At 42.7% G+C, this 15,607-nt stretch overlaps 1 protein-coding gene across 1 annotated transcript in view; it reads right to left on the bottom strand.

Moving 5' to 3' along the window:
* Positions 1-12,030, bottom strand: part of LOC115361898 (metabotropic glutamate receptor 7-like) — a 56,962-nt gene extending 44,932 nt beyond the window's left edge. Inside the window, exon 1 of the mRNA XM_030055596.1 lies at positions 11,521-12,030. Coding sequence (XP_029911456.1) covers positions 11,521-12,030 — 510 coding nt within the window. The remainder of the gene's footprint in view (positions 1-11,520) is intronic.
* Between the last annotated feature and the right edge of the window lie 3,577 nt (positions 12,031-15,607).

The following is a 15,607-nucleotide window of genomic DNA, read 5'->3' as shown; positions in this document are numbered from 1 at the left end:
ATGAGATAGATCAAGTAAACTTGCCCAATAAACATGGACACCACAACACACGAACATGAGGATCAAACACTCCACGTCACTACATCTGATCACACAAAACCATAACAAGTGACCCACAAAGTTACTAAACCCATCCACATCCAGCAACAATGCATCCTGAACAACAAGCAGCATGAGCAACATCCGCAAGTGATCCACAAAAAAAGTGGGCTGACTTCTCCACACCACTAAAGGTCACATCTCTTAAAAAAAACACAACACACTCACCTCATCATCTTTCATCTCTGGGCAGCCATAAATGCTGATCTCCATGTACACAGTGGGCATGTTTACACACACAGCTGCAACACTCGAAACACATGCTAGCTCAGCAAAGGTACACTGCAACACAAGACCATCCGTAGCAAATGGCCTCCAAACAGCTCCAGCCTCAAACTACACACACTGAGGGCCTCACCACAAGCCACAGTGTTTACAAGAAACAAAAGCTATTGAAAATTCCAACACAGGGCACTGTTCACAGAAACACACCGCTCTCAATAAAGCCTACGGAAACTCAGAGCATCACTTGTTTTAGCTTAATGAGCAGCTCTCAACCTATCATACCTAATCAAAAAAAGCTGTGTTTGGTGGTATCCCAGACTTGAGATGAGTTTAAACGCCAAACTCTTGAGCGGGCAGCAGACCAGGGATATTGGCCACTGCCCAACTCCAAAGCATACCCCTCCCTCTCCCTATCAAACACAATTAGGGCATGCACAGCCACTCCGCTGAAGCACTCTAACTAAAGAGAGCTTGCTTAACCACACAGTGAACTCTCTCTCAGCCTATACAAATATCCTGGACGAACCCCCACATGTTGCGACTATGGCTCATGGGCCACAACATAAAGACAGACATCAGGGATTACAAAAAAGGGGGTTATTTATTTCAATAAATAAATAACTTAAGTATACTTAGTGAAAAAGCAAAGCACAGGGTGAGCACCAGCCTCACAAGCATGGTGGGAATATGAGGCTCTCCCAGGAGACAGTTGTGTGGACAAACAACATGGAGCCTGGAAGCCCATTAAGCCCAGTTAGCCCATGCACCACCCAAAGACACTTGCACTGCCACTGCAGGGCCAGTGGGGCTACAGAGGGGTGTAAGAGAGCATATTCAGTCTTAAAATCTGTTGGTGTTTTTTAAACAAGTGAAAAAATTTGCCAGCAGGATGAGATAATCCTTCCAGTTTCCAAAGCTAATCAACTTGTTTCCAGAATTTTCTGAAATCAAGTGTAATTTTTGGGATACTAGTGGGCTGATCTGTCTTATTCTGCCTTGTTTCAAAATATTTGTATTTGTGCCCAGAAAAATGTTTGAAACTGCATTAGAAACAAGTGGGATTATCTCATCCTACTGGCAGATTTTCACTTGTTTTGAGAAAAACAAGATTTTAAGACTGAAAATGAGACTACGTAAGTGTTTCAGATGGATATATATATATATTTTTTTTTTTTGCAGTGTATGGGCATTTAAGTGGTGAAGTATACAGGGTGGTTGCTGTAACCTTGGAGTTACAGTCTGGTTAAAGTTAAAGTCTGGCCCATCTTGTACTTGTTACTGTCCTCCCTGTGTCCAGTCCTGGCCAGCTGCTTCATATTCCTCTCTGTGCTCCTGCTGTACTACATCACCATGCATCTGACCTGCTGCTCCTGTCAGTGACACACCAGCTCTGCCTCACGGCCAGTAACAACAGCCAGCACAATAGACAATTGTCCTCAATTGTCCTTTCAGTGAATACAAGGAGCTTTTCCCAGCTCCTTACTGAATACCCCAGCACCTCAGTAAGAATTGGACACAGTCTCCTGCTTAGAGTTGCCCTGTGTAAACAGGCTCTCATTCTCACTGAGATCATGATTCATCAGAGCCAGTGTCTCGGCTAATGGACCGAGAAGATTTATCTGGAATGGGTTTTTGTGACGTGCACATTTCACATAACTTCCACTGCCAGTGAGAGAACTGTCAGCAGGTTGCACACTGACATGTATTTCAGAGCCAGAGTCAGAGATGCGCAGCCGACGCCACATCAGACAATTACCCCCAGAAAAGTTAACCAGCCGCAGCAGGAATGGGAGCCGTGTCCCAAAACAATGGAGGTGTCACACACCTGAGGAGGCATCTTCATTTACAGCCCGAGCAGTAAGTCACGTCTTCTCAAACCTGCACACGTGGATCTCAAATCTGCTCATAACAGAATCTGTCTAATGAACTGAAATATCCTGAACTAAATTCCTTGTATTATGCATGCAGTTGCTGAGTACTTCATATATAAACTATGTTTTACAGATTGCTTACATATTATATACAAGAAGGCAAGATGTATATATATTTTTTAAAAGCTCTAAGTGTTTTAGTCATCCAAATAACAAATTATAGGATATGACGTTTCAGATAAGGAAATGTCTACTATCCCTTTGCTATACTGTAAAACCTGATGCTTCAATAGATAATCAACATCATGAGTCAGTGAAACCTGAAACTCACTACATTTTGCAAAGCAAAATACATAAACAGCTTGTTGTAAATTAGCTCATAAGAATTAAGTCTGTGCCAAGACATTTGGGCTATAAACATTCAAGTGAGTGCATTTAAATCTTCTGTTTGTTTAGTTCTATTTTTTTTTCTTTCCTATTATTCATTATTTTTAAGTATTTCCTAGAAAACACATTAGAAAAAAACGACCTCTGGGGAATTCTTCATCCAACTAAACAAGATGTACTGTGCTTGTAACAGTGCACACAAACTGGAAAATTTGGCTTTCATCTACTTCTTGCACACTGAGACTGCAGAATTATTGGCACCCTGAACACTCTCACACACAAAACACACACACACACACACACACACACACACACGCCTGCACACTTTAAAGCGTGACACCTCAGGCGTAGTGAAGACTCTGAATCTTACTGATGAAGGTGATTTGCTTGATGAAGACGATGTAAAAATAAGTGTAATCTTGGGGAAAAAAAAACAACAACAGATGTATCCTCAGCCTACCTACACACTGTAAACGTTTCACAACTGCATTCGCTTGCAGGAAAATGAAAATGCATTTCATTGATTGATGCAATATTCACATGGTTTTGTTTCCCCACCAGGGTGAGTAGATTTACTCAGACCTATCAGGTTTGATTGGCCTTTGGCCCCAGGTAGACAGCACAAGACAACCATTGACATAATCCATTGATAAATTACAGGCTATTGACCCAGGAAAGCCTCATCCAGGTCAACACAGGGGCGCCAACACTAGGAGAGGCTTTTATAAAACACTATATTCTGTCATCGATACTGGTCACCCAGCAGTCAATGGTAGTTTAAGCAACTCCATTTGAAAGGGAATAGCTTTCCTAATTTGCAAAATGTCAATTGTGATTGAGGTCTTCCCCTAATCAATGTAACTTGTCACACACAGGCTTTTGAGGCAGCTCTGGAAATCCCATGGGATTTGCATCTGAAAACAGTAATCCTGTCAACTGATTTCTTATGTATGCTCTTGCTGCTGCGGCACAGTGTACATTTCAAGCTCAAAAGAATAGTGACTCACACACACACACACACACACACACACACACACACACACACACACACACACAAACACACTAACAAACACAGCTGAAAAGCTCAGGCAGAAGGAGAAACCCACTCACTAGCCATTATTCCCCCAGGGAAATACAGGCAAAACCAAATTTAGGCTGATGAAATTCCAAAGCTTATACACTTTCACACGCAAAATCAACAGGTCTTTTAGCATAACTACCAAGGGTCCAAGTTGGTAGCACGATAATAATTCAGTATCCTTTAAAAAAGGCCCACATTGTGTAGTTTTATATTATAGTTATATATTACTATCTATTGGTAGCAGCCATTCTGACATAGCCTCAGGCCCCGCTGTAATAACACAACTGAAGGACAAGGAATGAATCCCAATGACAGTTTATTATGTATACTGTGAGTGGGCACATTGGGCCCTATCAGCTCCCTGACATCTCTGACACACAGCCACACAGCCACACACACACACACACACACACACACACACACACACACGCACAGAAAGATAAACACATGCAGAAAGACAGACATGCACAAGCACACAGTCACATAAGCATATACACATGTGCATGCGATAGAACAGAACAGAATAGAATAGGATAGAATAGAATAGAATAGAATAGAATAGAATAGAATATTGATTGGCATTGCACAGGTACAACAAGATTAAGTTTGCAACTTCTGTAGTCGATGCTATAATGAAAAAATAATAATTTTGTTTGTTTCGAGGCAACGGATTAAGCTCAGTTTTCATCTGTTTAATACCACAGTAGCAGTGGGGAGATTGCATCTTCTTCTTCCTCGATTGCAGCTCAGGCTGAGGCGGGTTTCTGTAGCTGTCTGCCCATTTTTTGCTGCATTTCAGTGGCGTGCCTATCTACATTAGAGCCCTCACAGAGATTCAGTCTGAACAGAGCCGCGTGCCACCAGCCTCGAGGGACAGCGAGCTACTCATGTGAGCACTGCACTTTCCTCTTAGTTAGGTTGCCAGCAAACTGCAAAAACTGTTTGCTGTTTTATATATATATATGCATATCTTAGTGTGTGCGTGTATATGTAGGCCCGCTATAAGTGGGTGGTTGCCCTGCACGTGTCGATATGTGCGCGTGTGCATGTGTCAAGGGCGTGTGTTCAAATTGGAGGACTGGGACACTAAAGATGGGTGTATCCATGTGTGCAACTTGAATCTAAAGCTCTTTTGTTCTCTTCTTTTTGCCCCCTCCGCTCCTCCATTTGCAACATCTTTCAAGCGTTGAGAAGGAATTCTCCCTGACAAGTAGTTCGACGGGATTAGCCTATGTGGAAGATGATTTCTGAGGTGCCATGTATAAAGGAGAGGCGGATTGGGAGGAGGGGTGAGGAGGGGATGAGCAACACACTGCCGTAAGAAAAAGAAGAAGAATACACAAAAACCAAAGCCGGAGAGGAGCCGCTAAACATGCCCTCGCCTCAAAGTGGTAGACGTGTCTCACAGTTAGCTTGTTCGGTTCTCACACCAAAGACAGCCATTTAACAAATTCCCTTAACAAATGTACCAAAATGTCAAATCGGGCTTTCAGTAGAGGGGAATTCACAGAGTTATATTCAAAAAAGCACATTTTGATTGATCTCAAGAGACATATCATGCCCACATGATGATTTTTTTCTGTGAAAACTCCAATTTAGTGATTTAATGCTGTCCTCTGATTGTGTTTGAAAATGAAGTCTATTATGCGTCTGTGACTCAGTCTTGAACTCAAGCTCTGCCCTGAATTTGGCACTTATCGTAGATCACTGCATTGAAACTGAACTACAGTGAAACCTATGCTAATGATATTCAGCCCAGATTGTTTCATTTCCTGGTGGAGCAACAGATTTTTTTCCCCCTTTTGCAGCATTGGGTGTGAGGCCTTCCACCAGCCAGCACAGTCCTCCTCACACTTCTGCGCTCATCCCCATAAGAGGATTGGACGTAATGGGGTTTCCTCTTCTCTAGCTCCTTCTGCTCGCCAGATACACCGCACAAAACTCCCAGCCACGTCTAAGAGTGCTATCCCTGTCGCATTTTACAGTCCAACTGGCAATAAAGTTTGAAAAAAAAAAAAAAAAGTCTGGTCTGCCCCCAGCATGAGCAGAGTTAAGCTTTTAAGCAGGTGCCCTCTTACCCTGAATGTAGACAGAAAATAGGGGTAATGACCCAACAGGGAGAGTCAACAACGCTTCCACAAGCATCCCAGCAGACTGCTCCCCGACACTGACACCCCACTGCATACACAAAAACACATGTGTGTGTAAATAAATGTGCATAAATGAAGGATGACACCTTACTAAAAAGGCACTGAATCTATGTTTGCCAGCTGGAAGCACACTGAGCGCACAGAAACAAAGCAGGCAAGGGAGAACAAATGGAGCATGTGGTTAGACTGTGCAGGGCATGTTTTCATTTACAAACATGTATTCGCATATATGTAGCACACTATTATGTAGCTGAATAATAAAGTGCACCTTCCCACAGCCCTGAGGGAATAGCCATGACCAAACACTAGACTTACACGGTTACACGGTTAGTCGTTCTCCCTGTGGCAGGCTCCTGACCTAATGACCTTGTACCACCAGCAACAATGACTGAGATATTTTATTTATTATATTAATATTGCATCAGTAACCGATGCACTGTGTCCTGTGTCTGCACACATCCCTGCTCCACAGTACATCTCTTGATTGCAATGCTCTTCACCGAGAAGAGGAGAAAATATGTATAAATCATGCTGAATCATGCTGACACCTTTTTGTACACTAACAGAGCATGATTTTCTGCTTAATTGTTGCCCGTGCAGCTCTGAACACAGTTTTGCCTCGACTGATTTGACACATTTCTCTGGCGTAAGGTTGATGCTCTCAAAACAGCTGACACCGACAACACACTCTCATTTTGCAAAAAAAAAAAAAAAAAAAAAATGAAGTGCAGCTTTCCTTTCAGACAACAGCTTTATAGAAATCAAATACCGCCATGACAACACATCATCGTCTACTGACAGGATGGAGTGCAACTGAGCAGTTGCACTCCATCCTGGTCCGCAGAATTTAGAGCACTGCTGATTTTCCACCCTACCAAGTGGCTAATTGCAGTTAATTGCATACACTTTTATATCCCAGGTCTAAATCAGTTCACTATTAGCTGACTAGAATGAAAACCAGTAGCGCTCTGCGTCCCAGGGACCGTGTATTGAGAACCACTGGACTAGATAATATATTCAGCTACAGCCACACAGGAATACTAACAGTAAAACACTTTTATTAGAGAATTCCACAAATCTTTTCGGTGTAACCTAATTTAATGGAATTTTATCCATAACTTGCTGATGAAATGCCTTCCTTTATAGTGAGAAAAATGCCTGTTCCACACAATTTTAGAATTACAATAATATGCAATATTTCATAGGGTCACATGTAATAGGCTTGTTATTTATTTATTTATTTAGTAATATCATATATGCCATACTTCTATTCATCTATGTGTGATACAGTAAAGAGGTAATATGCTTCAAAAGAAAGCAGAAAAATGTATACTGTTGTCACTAATGACTCATCATCACCTCTTTCATTTCTGTCAGGCAGGAGAATACTGTATGTTTTATATGCAGTTTTTAAATCAAACAATGAGGTGAGCTATTTTGAGAGCATCGACCTTGGTTTGGATGGTTCTCTTTGGGGAAAATGATACGGAAAACAATGAAAATGAAAATGTTTTGTAACCTGATCAAGGGTTTAGATGGCCGCGTTAGCGATTTCAAAAGCATGGATGTTAACTTGGAGAAATGTGTCATTTCAGTTGAAAAAAAAATTAAATGATCGTTTTTATCTAGGTTTTACACATCTTATAGAAAAACTTGCACAAGGTGTCGTATTATAATAAAAGATAATTACTAAGGTGAGCTATGGAGAGGAAAAAAAGAACCACGACTACTGGTATGGGAGAAAAACTATCCACAAGAGGGCTGTGTTTTCATACCCCCAGTAAGGGTTGTGTTTATTCATATATACTTGACATATCCACTGTATAAACCAGTGGGTTAAGCATGGTGCTAGAGATGTGTTTAATTGATCCGTGTGGTTGCACATATGAGTATACAAATGGCGAATGTGTTAGGGAGAAGCAGACATATTTAACCTGTGACATTTGGCACCAGTTTCAGCGGCTGGTATGTAACGCATAGCCTTCCTACTCCTCAGGAGCCTGTCTTTACCACTGTCAGCTGAATAGATCACACCACAAGGCTTCAATCTCCCTCAAATCAATCACAGTGATGATTCTCTGAAAAAAGGAGAGATAAAAAAATGAGGCAGGCCTGTCAGGGTATGAGAGCAGAGGACATCAATGCCTCAGTTAGACAGCTAGTCTGAAGGGGCTGTGTCCCCAGACAGAGGGACAAGACAGAGTTCACCTGCATTCAATACAAAGTTTTGCCTCAGTCTTTGAGAAAGGAGAAGCGACTGATGTAAATGTCATCTGGATAAAAATCAATTTCATGATTCATTCAAGAGGCCAGGAGTTACAAATGGACAATGTTGCCTAGGCCTTTCAGCTGTAAAACCCTCCTCCCCAAGAACGACGGTGTGCGCACAAGCAGAGCAGGTATACGATGATTTCTCAAAGGTGCAAAACAACATTGCACTGGGTAATAATTCAAAAAGTTCGGCTGATTGTTTTTTTTCTCTCCCGTGGCATTCTTGCTTCTCATTTCCAACACAGCGTGAAAGGCAGTGAAATAAAAACATCTTAGGAGCAAATCGGCCTCACCATGGCAACAGTATTGATCAACACTCCTGGGTCCTCAGAAAAATCTATCCTTCATGTCAATTTCCCAACATTAACAGTTCAGCAGCCACTCATGTCCTGAATAGACAGCCATGATATTTAGTGTCTGGCAATAAAACCTACAATCACTATTTAGTTTCCCTGAGGATTCATTTATCACAGGGGTGAGACACAAAATGACCTGATGATATGCACAGAGAACAAAGCCTCAAATAGACAAAGAGGACATTTAAGGTTGATGTCTTTGTCCAAAGACTTGAACTGTAAAGAAAGACATTCAACTTGAAAGCCAGTCTTATTGCTTGGTAATAAAGCAGTCAGATAATCAAATAGAATCTGAAATGTCTTAGACAGGGGAATTGATGTACAGAGCCCATTTGTTGCCTCTTTATTTTTTATATTAGAGGGGGAAAAAAGTGCATTGCTTTTTCAATCATGTCTGAACAGGCACTTTCACGAAGCCACTGATGAAATTCATTTGATCCTTAACAGACTGGACTTGACAACAATCTCAGAAAGGTGCTAGTGCTACCACACACTAATCAGAAGCTGTAAGACTAATGAGTGTAAATGGTTGAGGAGCTCTCAGCTCTGGTATGTATTGATCACTCAGACTCATATCTAATTCATCATCACTATAATCAATACAATCATTGTTCATCATTACCATCACCACCACTGGTACAACAGCAAAACAAGAAAGGAAAAAAAAAGCTTTGCTGACATGGACCACATCATCTGAATTTGAAAAGGCTGAAAGTCAGACTAGTAAATTTATCTTCCCTCAGGTGGGCAGATTTGACTGTGGTGATCAAAATTAGTCATTACAGCTATACTGTGGCACATTGGGGGAAATCAGCATAAATGCAAAGTGGCTGCCTGTGCAACTGCAGCTGTATGACAAGTGCTGTCAATCCACTGATTCCCCAAGCTTTATTATGACGCCAGCGCTCCTGAGCCACAGTGCGCATGGACGACACCTACACTCCCACAGCTTGACGCTTACAGACATGCTGGCGCACCTGGGGTGAAGAGGAAAGGAGAAAGGGAATTAGGGAATCATCTCTCTCCTCCCCTCCCACCCTCTGACTTTTACAAATGCTTACATGTTAATGTCAGGCAGCTCACCTAAAAAAAGAAACTGCACCTTCTGAAACAAATAGCTGGCAACGGGACAAAGGTTCAAAACGTATCTGTGACAGGCTGCCAAATTCAATTGGCAACTTATAATTTTTTTTTTCTCTTCTCACCGCTGCATACAAAGAGTGAGTAACCAAAGCCAAGATCAGGGTTGTGGTGGGGACCATCAGTCTAATTGTCCAGCCAGTGGAGCCACAAAACCCCAGAGAATGACTGGAGTGGTCTGCTAAGGATTCATCTGCTGTAAAAAAAAAAAAAAAAAAAAAAAAAAAAAAAAAAAGCCTCTGTGTATGTGTGTGTATGCATGTGTGTGTGTGTGTGTGTGTGTGTAAGTAAAGGGTGGGGCTAAAAGCATGTTAAGTACTTTGATGGCCTTATAGCCTCAGTTAAACAGCTACTTAGGGCAAGGGACATGGTTTGTTTAATTGATCAGGGAAAAACACACACAAAAATGGCATTGTGACTGCAACTTACAATCTGTAACCACATATCATTAGTGCCAACACTGTAGCTTTGATGGCCCTCCTTGGCTTTAACAGCACTGCCTTCACATGAAGAAAGCTGTTTAGATGTCTAAATGTTTGGAGCAACAACAAAAAAATGTCCACATGGTATTTCAAGTAATTAGATATTTTGCTATGAAGATGTGTCTTAAATAATTAATCTGCTGTACTGGTGCTCTCCTGGGTTTCTTGTTCCACTGCAGCACCAACAGTGGGCCAACACCATTCATGGGCTGCCGAGTCTCAAAGAACAGGAGTGGTGATGTTCACTTAAACCCCACTTTAGAACGCAAACTCATTTTGAAATTAGTGATGCAAATTCCCTTCATTAACTTGCACCCACCAAACTCAATTAGAGCAGCAAAGAGTTTAGAACAAGCTCATTTTGAAGAGGCTCCCCGTGGATAAAAGAAAGCCAATTCAACTGCATATCAAGGCCTCAGGTTCACACAAACAAAAAATAAATAAAATATATAAAATAAAATAAAATAAAATAAAAAAAATCCATGAAAACGCTTGCAGCCTGCTGTACAAGAGGCTCCTATAATCACATGCAATCACATGAAGCAGGCCTGTTATTCTTACAAAAGGGGGTTGTTGTGCTTAGGTGTGATTGTGTCAGCCCGCCAATGCCTACTCATCCAGCCTGCAGACTCCAGAGGGTGAGACTGAAACTGAAAAAGACGGGAGCTGTTCTTTCAGCACCACCAGGGATGCGCAACAGCCCACTCAGCTGTCTCAACCAGGGATGTAGTGGAGGGTAAACCCGTTCAAACTCACTTCACCTACCTCTTTATTTGCACAATTAAGCTGTAGCCTACCTTTTAAAGCTGATTTGTTGTGCATCATAATAAATATAAAACTAATATAGCCTAAAACAGGTAAGTATAGGATGTGTTTTGCGGGAGGAAAAAACAAACAAAGAAACAAACCCAGAAATAGAGGTTTTACTGGAAGTAAACATCACTATGTCTGTAATGGGTTACCCTATGATAATAACCGACTGGAAATCATGTTCATCCAGCTTACTACACCCCTGCTCTCATCTGCTTCATTTTCTCCTTACTGGCACTGGGAGGGTAGAAATGAAAAGGCGCATCACTGACTGTAACTCTTCACTATAAAGGGGATTATTACCAGTAGGGTCGACAAGTGTCGTAGAATCGTCACTGTTGCGTGAAAACCTCGTATCTCCCAAACGTCAACTTTTCAGGAACAAAGAAAAGCAGCCTTGTGCTCAGAGGTTCGTGGGGTTATCCGATGTCATTTTTGAAAGCGTTTCATGAGCCAGATGTTTGCAGAATATCCCCATCCTATATGGGAGCATGTAGGACTGAAGCGAAAAACTGAGCAGCACCAAAATGGGAGTTACGAGATTTTCGCATGACAGCGCTGATGTGCTACATTAGCGTCAACAACCCTATCAATCAGACATATTCTAGTATCACGCCAAGAAGCTATTCCACACACTCAGAGACTTGCCTGGAAGAGGCGTAGGATGTTGGCAACCATAATCGATACTGAACTCGCCGAGGCTCCGATGACTCCCACCACTTTTTCGGGCTTGACAAACACCGGTGGCTCCCCATTAGTGCACCTCACGTCTGACGTGTCCTTGGTTATCAGGGCTTGAACAAAAGTTAAAGATTGCTCCAGCGCATAGGTATCCCTCGAACAAGTGTCCAGCACCCGAGCGCCTAAGGTGATGTTGGGTAAGAGTTGGTCGTCCTGGTTGATTTGGTCCAAAGCGTACATCATGGCCTCAAGCCGATGGATCCCATTCTCCTTTTTGATGTCCCCACACGGCGTGCCGTCGGCCCCTCTGGCGTGCACCGGGAAGAGTCCGCCCAGGGTCAAGTGCCCCTCTATCCGTATTGAATGGGGTGCATAAGTCTCCTGAGGCAGCGCGAAATCTACTACAGTCCTCATAAGCCAAAGCACTCTCCACATAAAGCCAGGGCTCAGCTTCACACAGAGGCTGGGACGAGCCATGATGAACTTTTAGGGAGGAAGGAGTCTAGAAATCAGCCGATGTTAGGACCGGAAAAGGCGAGGAAGTTTGTTAATAGGAATCCATTCTTGTCACCAGGGAGGAGATTCAACAAGCCGGGCTAAAAAACCAAGACGCATTAGATGGCTCAGACAAACTGCGCCCATCGCGCTGCCGCCAGGAGTGAGCGGTGCAGCTTGTTGAATAGAAAAGACCCTGACGGCAATTCAGTTTCCTCGGAAAAGGAGGCGATATCCATTTGTCAGAAAACATCAATAAAATTAGATGTTTACACACGAGAACAGCGGCTGCAAATGGATTGGCCTAATTGTGTCCATTTATGCCATCCAAAGCGCGAACAGCAACACAATGAAGCCACTGTTAAGTAATGACATGTCTTATCAGGCAAAAAGAGGCAATTCTACACAGTGACATTCAATAAATAGCAGGGATCATCTCTCAAAAAGAATGGTTAAATGTTAGGACCGGCAGAAGTGGGTGACATTCTTCTTCCACAGACCAACTCCATGGGAGCGCAGAGATGGTTCAGTCGGCTGTGGTGTTTCGGTCTCCCAGGGGTCCGTATCATCTGCACAGCCTCCCCCCAGAAATAAATAAATAAATAAATAAAAAGAAAGAAAGAGAAAGGAAAAGAAAGAAAAACCGACTCCAAGGCTCGGATGTGCGTTCATAGAGCAGAGAATTAAGAAAATCCAACTAATTAAAGCGGCGCTCTCTGTGTCTCCGCAACCGGCCGCATTTCACAAAATGAATGAGTCACAGCGAGGGATTCACTGTGTGAGCGGAGTTTTCAGCCCCCTTTCTTTTCGAGACGTCATTGAGCGGGCTGAGGAGAGAGAGAGAGAGAGAGAGAGAGAGAGAGAGAGAGAGAGAGAGAGAGAGAGAGAGAGAGAGAGACGTAGGATGACTTCACGACAAGATTTCCAGGGAGTTTTCTGAATATCCTCAGAGATCAGCTGGATTCAGTTCATGTGAACAAGTAAACAAGATGAAGAAACAGTCGAGTTGTTGTGCATGCATGTGACTTATTCCCATAAATAGCAAAACAAATATATTTGCTTCTTTCTACTGATTGCCTCTTACACAATACACACACTAGGTTTAATAGTCTGTGTGGACTCAATAGAGTGAGGGTTCACTGAAATCTCAACATTCTCTCTCTCTCTCTCTCTCTCTCTCTCTCTCTCTCTCTCTCTCTCTCTCACACACACACACACACACACACACACACACACACACACACAGAGTCTTTTGATGTTGTGATGGCAGACATGAAACACACATAAAAATCTCCGGCATTATGAAAACACAGCACAGCTCCTGCATATGAAGGGCTTCACCCATCCATTAAAAAGTGCTTTTCCTGAAATAGTTTTTGGTTCATTACTAATGCACCTTTAGAGAGAAAGAAAGAAAGAGAGGGAGAGAGAGAGAGAGAGAGAGAGAGAGAGAGAGAGAGAGAGAGAGAGAGGATGGGAGGGGGGTAACAGACACATTTGGAAGGGTTCAGGCTGGTCTCCCAGGCAACCCCTCTTCAGAAGACACTCCTGATTCTTCCTGTGCCCCCACCCTCTGCACTGCACACACACGCGTGCACGCGCGCACACACACACACACGCGCACACACACACACACACACACACACACACACACACACACACTGTGGCACACCACAGGCGAGAAATAACTACACCTTCAGGACCAAGCAGCCCTGCACCATCCTAACAACACACCATCATCACTAAACTATTAAATTGCACAGATGGTGCTTTAACAAACAAGTGGATTTATTATGATAATTTGGAATTGGAGGCATGTATTCAAAGCAGCCAGGGAGTTTTATGCTATTAGTAAAATAAAATAAAAACAAGGCAGTCTGCATGTAGTCTGACGTAAATCCCATCTTATGTTTAATATATTCAATTTGTCGAGACTTAGTGCTACTAATGACTCCTGTGTTCATGCACCAGGTTACAGTGTCACAGTCGGTGCTCGCTGAGTGCTCAACAGAGACGTTATTATCTTATAAGAGTTCATTTTCAAATAACCCTATGATTTGTCCACTTCAGACCCAGGCGCTATATGCACTCTGTCTCAGTGACACCCAACAATAGAGTTCACAAGATTACTGTGAAACGTTAAATGGGAATAGTAAATGGATTATAGAGCGCCTCAGCCATGTTGCTTGATCACTGAGTCATAAACATCAGCGCCTTCTGAGAGATGCTTTATCGTAAAAAATTATGTGGCATAGAAATGCATTTTGTGAACATGCTTGCTCTAATTTGGCTCTGTTCAATTAAAAGATTAGGAAGGGCTATGTTGCTCTAATTGAAACATGCCCTATTGACATTACAGGCATGGGTGGACAAATTTCTAATTAATTAACTTGAACGGCGATTAATTCAAGCCTAATCCTGGCATGTACTGTATTTATCTACGTTAGCTGCACTGATTGCAGAAATATCGTTCAATAGACAAATGGTGCATGTCCAACTCCAGGCAGAATAATGCGATTTTGGGTGCCGTGGCTCCATCATAAATGTGCTGCACGTACATTGGGGCCAAAACTCAAGAAATGCACCGAAATACATTGAATGAAACTGTTTCCTAATGCATGATGTTTGAGCCTAGAGAGCAGAGTGTGTGTGTAGGAGCTGCTGGGAACAGACTGTTGAGGAGAGAAATGAGGGAAGTGAGCAAGGAGAGAGGCAGATGGCCTCCTCCACTATGAACACACTGAGACAGGCAGGCAGGCCTGGAAAAATGCAGCAGCAGCCCCTACAAATGACACCCTGAGAGACTGGTGTCGCAACGCACGACACTAATTCCACTGCATGGACTGTGTGGTGGGAGCCTGACTCCCACTTACACTGTCAACGGAAAGGTTACTTTTGAAAAATGGGGCCCGCACCGTGATTTAATTCACTGACTAACCCCAAGAAGAGGGGCCCTTCCCCTGGGGATGCTATACGATTTAGACTGAGATTACACTTCAGTTTGGATCCTCTCTCTTTCTCTCTGCTTTCTCTCTTTTGCACACAGACACACACTCACACACACACACACATGCACACACATTTCATTTCAATTTCATCATGGAATGAAGAACCAAGGAAGCATCCAGGTGAAGTGCGAATGCATCTTGGAAGAGCTTACGTTCAATATAAACCGAACCAAACAAACACACTCTGCCATGGCGTCCTTATCCCTGGGATATAATACATTTCAAAGCATCCCACTCTATAAATTATGGCTTCCGAAGAGAGACCAGAGCTTTTGTTTCAGGCATTCAATAATATGTCTGCTTGAAAGTGTATGCAGTCTTCTTCAAGTCAATTACAGAGCTGGCACTGTGTGCTCGTTTGAAGAACGGGGAATCAAAGAACAATAAAAAGTCAACCTTCAGGACAAGTGGCAATAAGGTTTCCTTTTGGGCTGACACTGGACACAATACGGTCTGTCTGTCAAATTAATTAACCTGGAAACCTCTTTAATTCCCAGACACAAATGAAAGGGTCGAGGTTTCCACAGGAAAGAAATAACTCTGGAGCAGGA

Source organism: Myripristis murdjan, chromosome 7 (genome assembly GCF_902150065.1).
Source record: "Myripristis murdjan chromosome 7, fMyrMur1.1, whole genome shotgun sequence".
Classification (NCBI taxonomy): domain Eukaryota; kingdom Metazoa; phylum Chordata; class Actinopteri; order Holocentriformes; family Holocentridae; genus Myripristis; species Myripristis murdjan.
This window is presented reverse-complemented; position numbering and strand designations above follow the sequence as displayed.